Source organism: Sapajus apella, unplaced genomic scaffold (genome assembly GCF_009761245.1).
Source record: "Sapajus apella isolate SASKATOON/1434 unplaced genomic scaffold, GSC_monkey_1.0 scaffold180, whole genome shotgun sequence".
NCBI lineage: Eukaryota > Metazoa > Chordata > Mammalia > Primates > Cebidae > Sapajus > Sapajus apella.
The window spans coordinates 1,305,241-1,319,926 of record NW_022437120.1 but is presented as its reverse complement, the minus strand read 5'-3'; the positions used below and the strand labels follow the sequence as shown (position 1 = coordinate 1,319,926).

At 49.0% G+C, this 14,686-nt stretch overlaps 2 protein-coding genes across 15 annotated transcripts in view; one reads left to right on the top strand and one right to left on the bottom strand.

Moving 5' to 3' along the window:
• RP1L1 (RP1 like 1) overlaps positions 1 to 573 on the bottom strand; it is a 51,563-nt gene extending 50,990 nt beyond the window's left edge. For all 14 annotated transcript variants that reach the window (XM_032268365.1, XM_032268364.1, XM_032268367.1 and 11 more), the window contains exon 1: positions 288 to 573. The gene's annotated coding sequence lies outside the window, so the exon portion shown is untranslated. The remainder of the gene's footprint in view (positions 1 to 287) is intronic.
• CUNH8orf74 (chromosome unknown C8orf74 homolog) overlaps positions 1 to 14,686 on the top strand; it is a 37,908-nt gene that overhangs the window by 783 nt on the left and 22,439 nt on the right. The window contains exons 2-4 of the mRNA XM_032268395.1: positions 6,558 to 6,648; positions 6,984 to 7,077; positions 13,257 to 13,341. Coding sequence (XP_032124286.1) covers positions 6,558 to 6,648; positions 6,984 to 7,077; positions 13,257 to 13,341 — 270 coding nt within the window. The remainder of the gene's footprint in view (positions 1 to 6,557; positions 6,649 to 6,983; positions 7,078 to 13,256; positions 13,342 to 14,686) is intronic.

Below are 14,686 nucleotides of genomic sequence, written 5' to 3'. Positions count from 1 at the left end.
GTCCAGGTTGGAGAACCACACAGGCTATGATACTAACATCCTGTAAATCAACGAGCAGGAACCTGAAACTCCACCGCGCCGTGTTTAAACATGATCTGCTCCCAAACAGCCCAGCAGGCCTTGCAGAAGAGACCCGATCTTGCCTCACTGCAAGCATCCTGTTCGAGACATCCCTCCCAGGCTCTCAGGCCAAAACGCCTCCCTGCTTGCTATGACTTCCCAGAGCCAAGGCTCTGCCCCTAAGGTGTCTGGCTGACCCTGTGAGACACAGGCAGCTGCTGACTCACCGTCCTCCAGGGAGCACAAGGGCATGGCTCAGCTCCCCTGAGCTCCTAAGCCTCAGGGGGACATCTGTTGGAGGAAAGTCAGGCCGATGTGGATGCCGCCTCCTTCCCTGCCACTGTCTCAGCCCCGCTGGACCGCAGGGCTGGCCACGCTCCTCTGTACTGTCCTCGGGGCCACTCTCCTTGGCCTGAGAGCCTGAGGCCCCAGTCCCTTGGGCAGGAGTCCAGCCTCCTGAGCTCCAACAGATGGTCCATTTGCACAGAGGCCTGCCACCCTGGCCGCTCACCCCAGAGGGAGCTGGATTATGGCAAACCCAAGAGGATTAGGGCAGGAGGCCGTCTGCAGAGAGGATAATTAGCTTAGTGGGTTACACAGATTGTCCCTGGCCCTCTGCCCAAGGGTACACTTGTCAAGACTGTTAAACACAGCCTGGGAGCTTGCAGGGGAGCCCTCTGAGCACCAGCGGCTCCCACCCTGTTCCAGCCATCTGGGGGGTCATGACCAGCCTGCAGGATTGGGGGAGCATTCTGTCTACTATGGTACTGGGTAGGAACTCCAGGTCCTGAGTGGGGGACACCAGTGGAAAGGTGGGGGGCAGTTTTCCATCTCCCAGAAGAAAGCAGAGAAGGACACACGATGACACTGCATCAGACAGGAGGCAGCACACGGAGGCCTGAATGAGACAGCCAAGAAGTCAATCATCCTTAGCTGTTTTCTCTGTCAAAGCCAAACAGCAGCTTCCCCCCGGAGGGCCCTCCTTCTTCACTTCAGACAACATGGATCACTTTGGTTTTAGGTTGGCAGCACCTATGGCGAACCACTGGAGCCTGGACTTTTCAAACCAACTCCCTTGGAGGACCGGAAATTCGCTTTTTAGTTTTCGGTTTGTTTAGAATACACGTTTAGATGCAGGGCTGCCTGGAGGCAGAGGACAAACTGTGACCTCCAGCCTGGCAGTTTCTTCCCTGGAAATTAACTAGGTAGAAGAGTAGCCGGTGTAAGTTATGGGGACTCAGGGTGTGTTACCATTAAGAGGCAAAGATTTCGTGATGTGTTCTCCGCCTTGAACTGATCAATTCCACAAATGAAGTACTTAAGCCTTGCTTCTGGCTGACAGAGGTGGTCAGTCCCAGTGACCAGATGTGTGTGGCTGTGGGCTCTGGGGGGCAGATCACACTGTAGGTGGAAATCTAGGTTTGCCCAGGTAATTTTAATCAGCACAAACATCATCAAACACAGTAGTCATCAGCAGAAGTCCAGATGCTTCATGCAGAGCACAGAATACAAGTACGGCAAAGGCATTTCTGATGATGTATGTTTGGTTCACATGTATTGAGCCCCTACCTGCCAAGTGCATAGCAGTTATTGCTAGTCAGTAAATGCCAGTTTATCCAAATACATGAATAAGCACATAGTGCCAATAAAACATTTCACTAGCTTTTTTTCTCCAGGGGAATGTGGGGAAACACTGTAAGTAAAGGGAAAATATAATTTGTTCAATATCCACATTTATAAAATAAGGAGAGTATACTTAGTGGCCTCGAAGTGGGGTTACCTCATATTTTATCAGCTAAACCAAGGCACTCTGGGGAATGAAATAGGGCACTCTCAATTCCATCTGATGACAGGAGTAAACTGGAACTGTCCCCAGGCAATCAGGACCCAGGGCTACCTTATCTCTAACAATGACCACGTGTAATATCTCTGATTTTGTGAGTTGCATGGTCAAATAGCCTTTGTACTACAGAGAACCTTCTTCAATGACTCAAAACTGCAACATAGTAGCTAGAACTTTTGAACCTGAGCCTCAGAGGCCTTTGTACCGATCAATAAGAGATTCATGACTCAGTGTTTCCCAAATACCTACGATACTCCACCTGCTCCCTTAGTTACTTCTGAGTATGCAAAGAAACCTCAGAGAAGCCAACATCAGACTGTAGCCGCAAGAGACAAGCCAGTTAAAATCAAATACCAATCCTAGAGTTTGACAACCCTTCTGAGTGGCTGAAAGCAGAACATGCCAAGTGACGACTGTTGACAATAAGTGCTATAAATGTTCCAAAGATAGAAAGACTATCATGACTGAAAGGAGGACACCATTCTTGAAGGATGAAAAGGAGAAGGTATTTGGATCCAGATGAAGTAGTACATCTGCATGACTTTACACCCTCTGCTCCCATTTCATAGCCATGAGAAACCAAATGAAACAAAGAAACAACAAAAAGATATAACTAGGGTTTCCCCCTATAATCCCAAAAAGGCAAACATCTGTATTGCCCAAAATCAGACGAAAAACACAAAGCAATGAGTAGGGCTGAGACCACAGGCTGGCTGGGCTCCTCCATACCTTTCAGACACAGAAGCTGTAAGAGGGAATGGTGACCCCTGCGTGGGGACATGGCTTTATGATACTGGAGATCTGCTGGTGCAGCAGGGGTTGCCCAGGGAACACATGGCAATGGCTGAAGACATTTTTTTGTTTCAGGTGGAGGGGGGGCATGCTACTAACATCCAGTGTATAGAGGCTAAGGACACTGCTAAATACCCTGCAATACACAGAACAACCCCCTCCATGACAAAGAATTACCCAGCCCCAAAGGTCAGCAGCGATGAGATTGAGAAACCCTGGTTTATAGGAAGCCATTGGTGTCACACACATAAACTACTGGAAATATATTTGTGCTACTCATATTCTGGGCTCTGCCATGAAGAATCAGGACTTCAGCTGATAACTACTGGTTTTGACAACCTTTATTTTAACTTATTAAAATTGCTTCATTTACAAGAAGCCATTGGTGTAATAAGTAAGAGGGATCAAAAAGACTCAGCCACACGGCTGGTGACTGGGTCTAGAATATCCCCCAATATATTTGCAAAAGAAGAACTCCCACAATGTCACTAGGAGACTCCATTCTAACTAGGGAACTGAGTTAGAACTCGGTGGCCCTGCATGAGGGCCACCACAAAACTACTACCCAGGGAGGGTGGCAGACAGAGGGGGAAGAGAAAACAGAACAAAAGCAAACCCCCTAGTCTAGGTGAGCCTGAAACCAACATTTAAAATCACATGACAAATATGATGTAAAGAGACAGTCAAGAGAATCAGCAATGAGAACATGAATTCACTCCAAATGAAACTAATTTCATGGGACTATCTGACAAAGGCTTAAAATGTGCCTTAAATGGAGCCAGAGTGGTAGATGGGAGAGCCCCAAAGGAAAAAGGCTTAATAATTATCATATAGCAGCCACTGTCTAGAGTTTCAAAAACCCTAGGAGGTAGGTATTATTACTATACCACTTTCCATATGAGGAAACAGAGTCATGGAAATGAGAACTAATTTCCCAAGGTCATTTGGCTGGTCTGTGGCGGAGCCAGAATTTGGGTCTAGGCAGTTTGGCATTGGCCTCTATGCATCTCATCACTATACTGTGCTTTGGGTAGAGAACGGCGTAGCCCCAAAAAGGGATTTTATTGAAGATACAAGAAAGAGAATGAAGCATCAGAAAGGGAATGGAGAGAGAAGAGTCAAGAATCAGGAGGGTACAACAGTGTGAAAACAGGCTAAGCGTGTTTGCAGGGTGAAGGAATGGTAATCCAACCACGGCTGCTGAGACACCAGGAGAATAAAAAGGAAATGGCACCAACTCTTGACAGTGCAGGGAGCCCTGGTGGCCTCCAAGAGAGCTGTTCAGTTGAGGAGAGAGGACAGAAGAGAGATTATAGGTGAGAGCGTGGTAGGGAAATGGAGGCAGAAATTATATACCTTTGGTTTGGGAAGTTTGCCAATGCATGGCAGGAAAGAAACAAGATGGTGGCCAGAGGAGGCAGCCTGTGCCTGCCTGGGGACAGAAGGAAGTGGCCAGTGATGGGGTGAGACTAAGGATATGAGAAGGACAGGACAACGCAGGTCCTAAAAAGGTGAGAGGAGGAGCCACAGCTTGTTATAGGAACCTGGTTCCTGGGACCGGGTGTGTAAACACAGCCACTGGCACTTACACACTGAGTAAGAACCAGCGGCCTCTGGACTGTCACTTCCTCAGCTGTTCTCGGGGGAACTCTGCCACCCCAGGCCTCCTAGGATAGGCTGGCTTTCCCCAATGCTGCTGTCAGGCCACCATTCTCACACTTCGGCATAGCCCCTCCTTCCTTCGAAGGGCACGTCCACTGTCAGGTTCTGCCCCCATCAGCAGCTCCTTGCTGCTGTCATCCTCAGACCTCATGGACTTGCTCCCTAGCCATGAGGAGTTTGGCACCTGGCCATGCAGAATCTCCCCATCCACTGCGGAACTGCCACTGTTCCCTGATGTCCGTATGTTTGTGTGGCACCAGCCCATGACCTGGCCTCAAATCCCCTCCATTTAGTACCCTTCATCCACACTCCAACTCACCAACTCACTCATCACCTACTCCCCAGACTTTATTGCCCAGATGTGATCAGCTCTAGAAACCTAAACTCAAAGAGCTCAGTCTCAGGCCACAGTCCCCTAACCCTCCAGCTCTCTCCTCTCCTGTTCTCACCACAAGACTGCCCGGTAGCCTTTCAGCCATGCTGCCTCCATGCCTTCTCCTGCTTCCTGGCTCTACAATGGCTCTCGGCCCAGCCCCATTCTCATGGAACACACTTCACCCACTCTCTTGCAGAACAATGCAACAACCTACCTTCCTCTCCTCCACTGTCACCAGTTAGAAGCTTCTGGAAGAATTTGCTCACTTCTGTGGATTTAAGTTACTTCAAATTCACTGTCTCAGCATTAACTGAGATTTTGATTCATTTCCTAAATGTTTTTCTCATTCCCTGGTCCAGTCTTTGATGCTCTTTCTAAAGGTTTCTCTCATTCCCTAGTCAGGTCCAGCCCTCACAGTTGCTACTCGAAATCTTCACCAGCTTCCCAGAGTCACCGTCTCCATGGACCTGTGGACAGGATAATAGGAGGTGAGCTATTATTATTAACGTTGTTCCTCTGCTAATTGCAGAGGAATTGCAAATCTTCCTGAAAGAAGTTGCTCTGTGTTTTGTTATAGTTCCAGCTCCATGATTGCCTTTACCCAGACACCAAAGCAAGCATCATTCTACAGTCACATGAGCTCAGATTGACTTCAACAGAAAATTCACCAAGTCCTGATTGCAGAGCTGAGGTGGCTGCTGTGGTTGGATTAGGAGTTTTGTCTTCTAGTTACCCTCTGGATTCTTCTCTTCCCTCCCCTTCTGCACCCCTCTTTACTCCTGGAAAGGAAAGATGCTCATTTTTCTTCTCCTTATTGCTGAGAAGGCTCTCAGCTGCAGGCAGCCAGGCCATGCATGAGTGTCCTCTAAAGGACGCCATCACAGGGGGTGTGGCTGGCAGGACCCCTCGGAGCTTCCCACTGGACACATCTCCCCAGGTGTCTGATCTCTAAAGCCAGACCAATCCTGGAATGAGTGGCAGGGCCTTAGAGCAGTGCTTCTAAAAGGAATTACAACTAGCAGTGAGTTCTGGGCAGTTTGTTACCTACACAAAGTGAAATAAGGACAGACATGGTGGGTACATATTTAGAAATGTAGAGCAATTTGACTTTGTCGTGATATCCAAGTGCAAGAACACTTGGCTCATATTTTGTGTGCCTAATACATTTTATAATCATTCCTTTTATTGTATTCTTGTAAGTACTGACCGACAACAGATTCAACATTTTTAAATCAAATGAATGGGTTCTTCCTTTCCCAGTATTGTTGGAGAAGCTCTTCTCTGTCCTGGGGGCCATAATGTCTTTCCCTTTCTTTGGAGGGAGACACCAGCCTTGCCCCACCCATGCAAGGTTGATGCCCACACTGTAGTCTGCTTCAGCTGCCATAACACAGGACCCCAGACCGCAGGCTGAGATAAGAGAAATCTATTTCCTCACAGTTCTGGAGTCTGCAAGTCCGAGTTTAGGGTGTCAGCACGGCTGGTTTCCCCGGAGACCTCGCTCCTGGCCTGTAGACGGCCATCTTCTCCCTGCGTCCTCACGTGGCTGCCCCTCTATGAGTGTCTGTTTACTAATCTCATCTCTTTGTAAGTATATCAGTCCTGTGGGATTAGGGTCCTTCCTATATGACCTCATCTTGCCTTATTTACCTCATTAAAGACTCTTTCTCCAAACACAGTCATATTCTGAGGAAGGGGTGGGGGAGCGGTTAGGATTCCAACATGTAAGTTTTGGAGGACATGATTCCCCCCTCATATATATGAATTCACACACTCAGGGCCCCATCCTTTCGGCTTTTCATCCTCTCTGTGTGGCTCCCACAGTCCCCAGCAGCTCAGCTCTCCCCTTTCAACAGAACCACAGAAATGGGTGGACTCGAGAACCTGGGCTCATTTCTGAAGTGCCCTACCAGTGGTAAACTGGTAAACCCCCAGGGCTGCTGTTGGCCACATTACTATCATCAGGAGCTTCTTTCTTTCATGAATTCAACAAATATGGATCTGGTTTTTGATTATGTGCCTGACACCGTTCTAGGCAGAGGAGATACCGAATAAACACACAGTGCTCCCATGAACTGAGGTTCTGGGGCCTCCAATTCTTCCTTTCACCTCTCAGGCTCCCAGGATTGCTCCCTCTTTTCCAAAGCTGCTTCAGGCCGTCCCTCCCCAGCCTCTGAGTTCCCAGTCACAGCCTCCCCTCCAGGACAGGCTTGACCAGAACTCCTCTAGCCAGTGTGCCAGTTTTCCCAGGTGTAAAGAGGACCGGCTTTGAAGAAATTAAGTTTCCATGTGGGTCTGAGTACTGCAGGGCCACTCTTGGAATCACTGGTGCCCTGTTCCAAACGTATGCACTTCCAAACCACCCCCGCCCCCACTTTTGCAATTACATCATCTCTGCTCTCTTTTGTTTTTAATTTTTTTGTTTTTGTTTTGTTTTGTTTATTGAGACAGAATCTCACTCTGTGGCCAGGCTGGAGTGCAGTGGCACGATCTCAGCTCACCGCAATCTTTCCCTGGTTCAAGCAATTCTGCCCCAGCCTCCCGAGTAGCTGGGATTACAGGCGCACGCCACCATGCCCTGCTAATGTTTGTATTTTTAGTAGAGACAGGGTTTCATCATGTTGGTCAGGATGGTCTCGATCTCTTGACTGCGTGATCCGCAGCCCTCCGTCTCCTGACGTACTGGGATTACAGATGTGAGCCACCGCACCCGGCCTCTGCTCTCCTTTGTAAAGTGAAAATCAAACTGAGGTCTCTCTCTTTTCACAGATTCAGGTAAACAGGCTAAAGCCCCACTTCGCTGAACAGGGAACCTGGCAGCCCTCCGCAGATCCATGGGGGCATTTGGGGGTTAATGATTTCACCTAGTTAGAACTAAGTCTGGTTTACTGCCACCAAATTTCTTGTCTATCATCTATTGGGGTTAGGAAAGGCAGCTGGGGTTAGCTCACAGCCCTGCACTGGAGGACCTTTGGGGATGACCAGTATGCAGCCCTGCACACCAAGCCCTCACGCTCAACCCTCCTTCCATTGAGGAGTGTCCTGGTGGCGTCTCCCCTGGAACCTCCTACCACCTCCACTTCGGTCTCACCTCCGATCTCTTCACTGAGAGCCCTAACCCTTCACCTCTCCTATCCTCTTAGTGTCCTGCCTCATCTCTTTTCCAACCAATGTGTCCTTATCCCCAGGCAGAAGGTCGATGCTACTGTGGCAGAGGGTGTTGGCTGTCTCTGCAACTTCTCTACCTCCTTCCTGGCTGGAGAAGCTACTGTTGTCCAGATATTGAAGCCTCACCCCTTCTTACGTAGAGAGCCCGAGACAGCACTGGCTCCATGAATCGCCCACAGCCAGGCTTCTACAACCAAAGCAGCTATTAAAAACAAACTAAACACCAAAGCTATTAAAACAAGCCATTAAAAAGAAACTATTAAAAACAAAAGACTCTCCCCAGGGGGCATGCCCCAGCTCTAAAGCTCACTTCCACATTGCACTTTCCCACAGGAAGGGAGGCTGGGGCTGGGGATGACTCTTCTCAACCTCCCCCTACTGCCCACCTCTTTGCCCACCTCACATTGGTCCCATCACCCTCTCACTTCCTCACCTCCAGGCATCTCATCCCCTCTCTCTGTGCTGGACCCTCGGTCCCCAGTTAGTCCTGCTCTGTCTCCCATGCACAGTCACCTTTTGCAGCCAGCAATGGCCTGCCTCTCCTCCATCCCAGTCCCCTGAGGGTTCTGTCTTCACATTCCGGCTGCAGGCTGGTGACATGGTCTGCTCCTCTACTGTCCTGGGAGCCTCTGGATGTCCTGGTGCTTTCATTCAACAAATACATTGGAAGTGTCAATTCTATGCCAGACAATTCTCCGGGCATGGGTCCTAGCAGGGAGCAACGCCAGACCCCTGCTCTCTTAAGTAACATCCTAGTGGGGGAGACAGATGCCTAGGAAACCAGGCCAGGGCAAGGGGTAACCTGTTGGGGAGGAGGATGAAGCTGGGTGGGGAGAGTGAAAGCCCGGGGCTGGGGGTGCCGTTGCAGATGTGTGGTTAAAGGTTGCAATCTGAGGATGTGACATTGGATGAAGGCCTGGCCAAAGTGAGCTGGCCAAGCAGGCACCAGCCGTCTGGGCAGAAAAAAGGCACAGATGCATGAGGAGGAGCCTGCCCGAGACATGGAAAGCCCAGCAGCAGGGATTACGCAAAGCAGACCACACCAGGAAGTGCCAGAAGTCGGGGCAGTGTCATATAACCCCTCACAGGCCATCTCTGTGTCTCATGCTCTTCAAAGTGTGGTTTCTGTTAAGGGCTCAACAAACATTTGTTGAGTGAATAAATGAATGAACGACTACTTTGAAGCACACTTAGGCTGCCTATGTCCTAAAAATGGCCTTTCTAGACTATTTGCCTTCCCCCGGCCACCTCCAGGTGCCTGGGCTTAGGGTAACCTGAGCAAGGTCTATGTTCTGGCTGCTCCTTCCCCGGGGAAATGAAGGTTGCCAGCCTGTCCAAGGGGCTGCAAGCTCACAAGCCTAAATTGGTGTTCTGAGAAAGTGTCCACCATGGTATAGACGCGCCTTTCATCACAATGATTTGTCCCTGATGGAGTTCCTTTTATGTTACTGAGAAGGATTCCCAGCAGCCCCCCACCACCATCCCGTGCTCCCACCCTCCCCCAGTCCTGGAAAAGTCTCCCAAGATGACAGCCTGACTGTCCCTTTCTCAGGGACCTGAGAGGAAGCAGGAGGTGCAGCTCACATCGGTGACAAAAGAAGATATCCTGAGACCTCAACGCCCCCACTTCCTGGCTCTGGCAAATCGCTTGACTTATGTGAGCAAGAGCCCCTCGCTGCCTGGTCCTCCTCACCTCATTTGACCCAGCTTGAGCCTCGGCGATTCAAGCCTACAGCACCTAGTGCAGCTATGCGGAACTCTAAGCCCAAGCAACAGTGGCTTAACCCAAATATGGGTGTTTCCTTCTCATACGTCACAGAAAGTCCAAGAGTTAGGAGTCAGTGACTGGTGCAGCAAGCCTTGGCTCTCACCAAGGACCTCAGGATGGGATGCTTATTCGTGTGCTTGCAACATGACTGCCAGAGCTCCAGCAATCATCCCTGCATTCCCTGCAAGAGGAAAGGAAGGGATAAAGGGTAAATGGGCTTTTGAAAGTCCAGAAAAGCTGTCAAGGATCATGTCACATGACTAGTCCAATCTGCAAGGGAGGCACTGAAATGTCGTTTTATAGAAACAGCATACATTGCTGTCAATGCCCCAACAAAATGGGAATTCTCTTGTAAAAGAACTAGAAGAGAATTATACTGGACAGATCACAAGCAGCGTCTGCCACAATCCACCCTCTGCAGTGCCCCTTCCGCCATAAACATCTTTTCAATATTCACCTACACTTGGCCCTTCGGCTAAGGGATAGACAGGCTCTCTGGGAAAGCTCTCCTGTCTATCAAGTCTAGATGTGGTCCTTGTGAGTTCTAAAACGTCAAAGTCGAAGGGTCTGTCCCTATCACGTCCCATATGCAATGGCAGAAAAGGAAGGGAACTGTAGTAAAAACTTCCTTCAAGAAAAGAGAACTGGTCAGGCACGGCGGCTCACACCTGTAATCCCAGCACTTTGGGAGGCCAAGGCAGGTGGATCAACTGAGGTCAGGAGTTCAAGACCAGCCTGGCCAACAGGACAAAACCCATCTCTACTAAAAATACAAAAATTAGCCAGGCATGGTGGCAGGTGCCTGTAATCCCAGCTACTCAGAGGATGAGGCAGGAGAATCGCTTGAACCCGAGGCAGAGGTTGCAGTGAGTGGATATTGTGCCATTGCACTGCAGTCTGAGTGACAGAGCCAGACTCAAAGTCAACCCATTATAGATGTTTAACACATCTGTAAAATACCTTCACAGCAACATCTTGATTCATGTTTAATTAAATTTCTAGGTACTACAGCCTAGCCAAATTGACACATAAAACTGACCATCACAGGCAGGTAACACAGTGCTGATGAAGCAGCATTAATATCAGATCAGGGCTTCAGTTCAAATCCTGACTTTGATATCTGACTATGGATGCCCCCATTTGCTTCTCTGAACCTCATTCTGTTTGTGGAAAACTCAAGGGCTTTAGAAAAAAGATCTATGTGTTCCTTTTCAGATGGAATAGTTTTAGATAATGTGACTGTACCATATACCTTCTCATATTTCAGGCATCCAAGCTCATGTCTTAGCAGGGGCTCAAGGATGGTGGCAATGAAGATGATAAAAACCATATTGATGATGGTGATGATAGGGAATAAAAAGGAAAAAATAATGGTCAAATCTGCATGCAATCAAGGGTAATCAAAATCTCTATCGTACAGGTGATTCTTGCATCTTGAAGCAAGCGTTGAAGTAAACAGTGCTTTAGCACTAACTAGAAGCCTAAATGTCAGGCCCTACTTGGAAAACCCCTGAATCCTGCAGCAGCACTGAAAATACGGCCAATTGTTAAGATCATGTGGTTTTTGCACAAGGTATTTAATCCCTCTATCCTCAATTTCATCATATATCAAATGGGAATGTTGATAATTATATTTATCTTGTAGAATTGTTGTAAGGATTAAAAGAGATAATGTATTTGGAGCTCTTGAAATAGAGCTCTCATTATCTACTAACTAAAAATACTCTTCACTGTTGTTTGTTAAGTCTGTGAGGTTTTTGTTTCATTTTCATTACCAAAGAGGCCTTTAGTGTGGGTAAGCTGAGATCCAAATAACCATCCCACACACAATAAATGGGAAAAGGCACCACAGATGCCATGAAGCTCAAGCCTGCCAGGTCACGTGGCTTTCGTGTGGCTCCCAGATGAGATTTGACGATGTCCATGTTTCTTTAGCAAGACAACATTGGATGTGGCCAAAATGAGTCATGAACATAGGTGAGCTCTGTCCATAACCAGTTTTTGCCATCGACATCACTTTGTGACTCTTTTGATTATTTGCCAGTAAACTTGTACTGAGTCCCAGCCACCATTCAGGCCTGCAGTGGGTACCAGGGCTCCAGAGGTGACTAAGGCATTGTCTATGCCCTTGCAGGACAAGCAGGCTACAGGGGGAAGCCATCATTCAATCAATACACAAAGTGCAATGTCATGAGAGCGATGATAGAAACAAACACAGCCGTGCAACATACAACTGTGCCTACTATGTGCCAGACATGCACAGTGTAAGTAACACAGTCATAAATAAAACAAAATGCCCTCCTTGCCTTACAATCTAAGAGAAAGCAGCATTAGAACAATCATCTATAGGAAATGAAAAATCACAACGTGTAAAGTGCTACTGTGGGTGCATTTAGTGCTACAAGAGCATGTGACAGGGACTCAGGAAAGGTTTCCATGAGAAAGGAATGATTAAGCTGAGACATGAAAAGCCAGAGTTATCTAGGAAGATCAAGGGAGGAAACAGCATTCCAGGGAGAGAGGACAGCAGGCAAAGTCCTGGAGGGAGTGTGGGTGAAGCCAAGGCCAGTGGGCAAGAGGCTAGTGTGGGCTGGAGAAGAAAGAAGGGTCCACGTCACTTGAGGCTCGACAGTCACATCAAGGCTTTGGGGCTTATGACTGAGCAGCCATGGAAGGTTTGGATGCAATAAATTGACATAGACTAATTTCATATACAGATGTATTTGTGTGTATAGAGAAAGGGGAGAAGGTATAATTTACGTAAAATAAAATTCAGAGATCTTAAGTGACATGTATATATACCAGTGTAACCACCTCCCAAACACGATACCACACAGCAGCATCCTAGCGAGCACTCTTGTCAATCCCAGTATATAATTAGATTTATTGTTTTAGTTGCCTCTGGCAATAGTGTGGAGAATGGATGGTGTAGTTGTTGGGGTGGGGGTGGCAAGAAATGGCAATGGACTCTACTTGGGGTGGAAATGGGATGGAGAGAAGAGAATGGGCTCAATAAATGTTTAGGAGGTAGAGTTTGCAGAGCTTCAAGGCAGCTGGAAAGGAGTGAGGGCAACAAGTCAAGAATGAGGTCCAGCCCGCCAGATGTGGTGGCTCAGGCCTGTAATCCAGAGCTTTGATGGGCTAAGGCAGAACGATGCCTTGAGGCCAGGAGTTTGGGACCAGCATGGGCAACATAGTGAGACCCTGTCTGTAAAAAAAAAAGTTAAGAATAATTATGCACCTTTCCGAAACATCTGTCTGTGGATGAGGATGAGGATGAGGGGCAGCGTGTGTGCACGTGTGTGTATGTGTGCATGCATGTGCGTGTGTGTGCATGTGTGTCTGTGTGTGCCTGTGTGTGCAAGTGTGTGCATGTCTGCATGTTTTGGGGAAGTCTCAGGATGCTCGCTTCCTGAAGGAGAACAGGTTGTCAGGGAGAGGCAAGGGGTTCCAGTCCCTGAGCAGGTGCAGGTGACGAGGCCCAGAGCATCACAGGAGCGGCTGGGAGGAAAGAAGCCTGGGAGAAGCCATTCACGACCTAACAAAGCTGGCACAGCCATCCCCAGATTCCGGAAACCCTGAGTCAGTCCTGGCTCGGTCTCCTGGCAACCAGATGCAGGGGCCATGGCACTCTTAACACCCCACGGAGTGAGAGAAGTCTTCCAATTTCAGGTGAAGAAGGAGAAACTGGCTTTTAAACGGAAGCTGGCTCACCCCAGGCACATGGGGAGGTGTGCCCTGGAAGTGGCTCATCCGTGCCTCTTCAGGAGACCCTGGGGCAGCCACCCCAGCTCAGCACAGTACCTCTGAGGCTGTGACGAGGTGTGTGGGCCCAAACTCCAGGCCCAGGCTTACCAGTCTCTGGACCTCATGGACTATTTTTCAAGCCCACATGCAGGCCCAGAAAAGGCAGATCCTGCCTAATGGGAAGCAGGAGACTGTGCCCACCTCCCTAGGGACCTCAGGGTCTTGTGAGCCCATGTGCAGGGAGTATGTTGGGTGATGCTTCTGTTGCTTCCTACGGGATGCTGCCTGGATTAGGCAGAAGAGTGGTGGCAGTGGAAGAGGAGTCCCTGGGGCTGAGGACAGGACTCTGGGCCTCCCTCTGTCACCAAGGCCCCCATTAGTCTTCTAGAGTCCTCCAGGGTCCTCCCAGCCAGAGGACCTCTTGCCCCAGGAAAGCAACCCTCCTGAGTGTGGTACGTAGTCTCTGCCTCACCCAAACATTTTGTTGGCACTTCCTTCTCCTACATCTGCTAGTGGCCTATAAGAACTTTCTGGAAGGGCCAGCTCAGACCTCAAGTAAAATGGGTTTTTACTGATAGGCAGGGAAAAAAAGTTACCTTTTTCTCTTGGCCTGCCAAGAGAATTTTCACCAACCAAGACTCATGCCTTCTGCTAAAGCATTACCTCACCAAGCCCCTTCTTGGTCAGTCATTTACACTGTAGTGTGAATTTCACTGTCAGATTAATGCCTCTAGCCCAGCTAGTTGAGAGTGGGCTAAGGGAAGTCAAATTTGATTTTAGAGAAGAGGGAGGAAGGATCATATTTCAGAAGCTGAGGCCTGCTGCATGTATGCAAACACTGGGCTGCAGTGGCCAGCATGAGAACTCTCAGAGGAAGGAAAGTGCTGGAAGAAGATCAAGTCCCAGGAGGAGGAGGGAGTGTTGTCCAGAAACCAAAGCACAGTTCTTCCCGGGGGACCATGTGCCTGGTTACCCTTCAGGGCTCTGGCGCACCATTGTGGGGATCCCAATAGAGTCTTACCCAGGAGAGATGGCTTCTTGACTCCTCAGCCCCGTATCATACCCTCCACCCCCACACTATACCCTCCAACCCCACATCTTACCCTCCAACCCCCATATCTTACCCTCCAACCCCCATATCATACCCTCCAACCCTATATCATACGCTCCAACCCCCATATCATACCCTCCAACCCCCGTACCGTGCCCTCCAACCCCCGTACCGTGCCCTCCAACCCCCGTATCGTGCCCTCCAACCCCCGTATCGTGC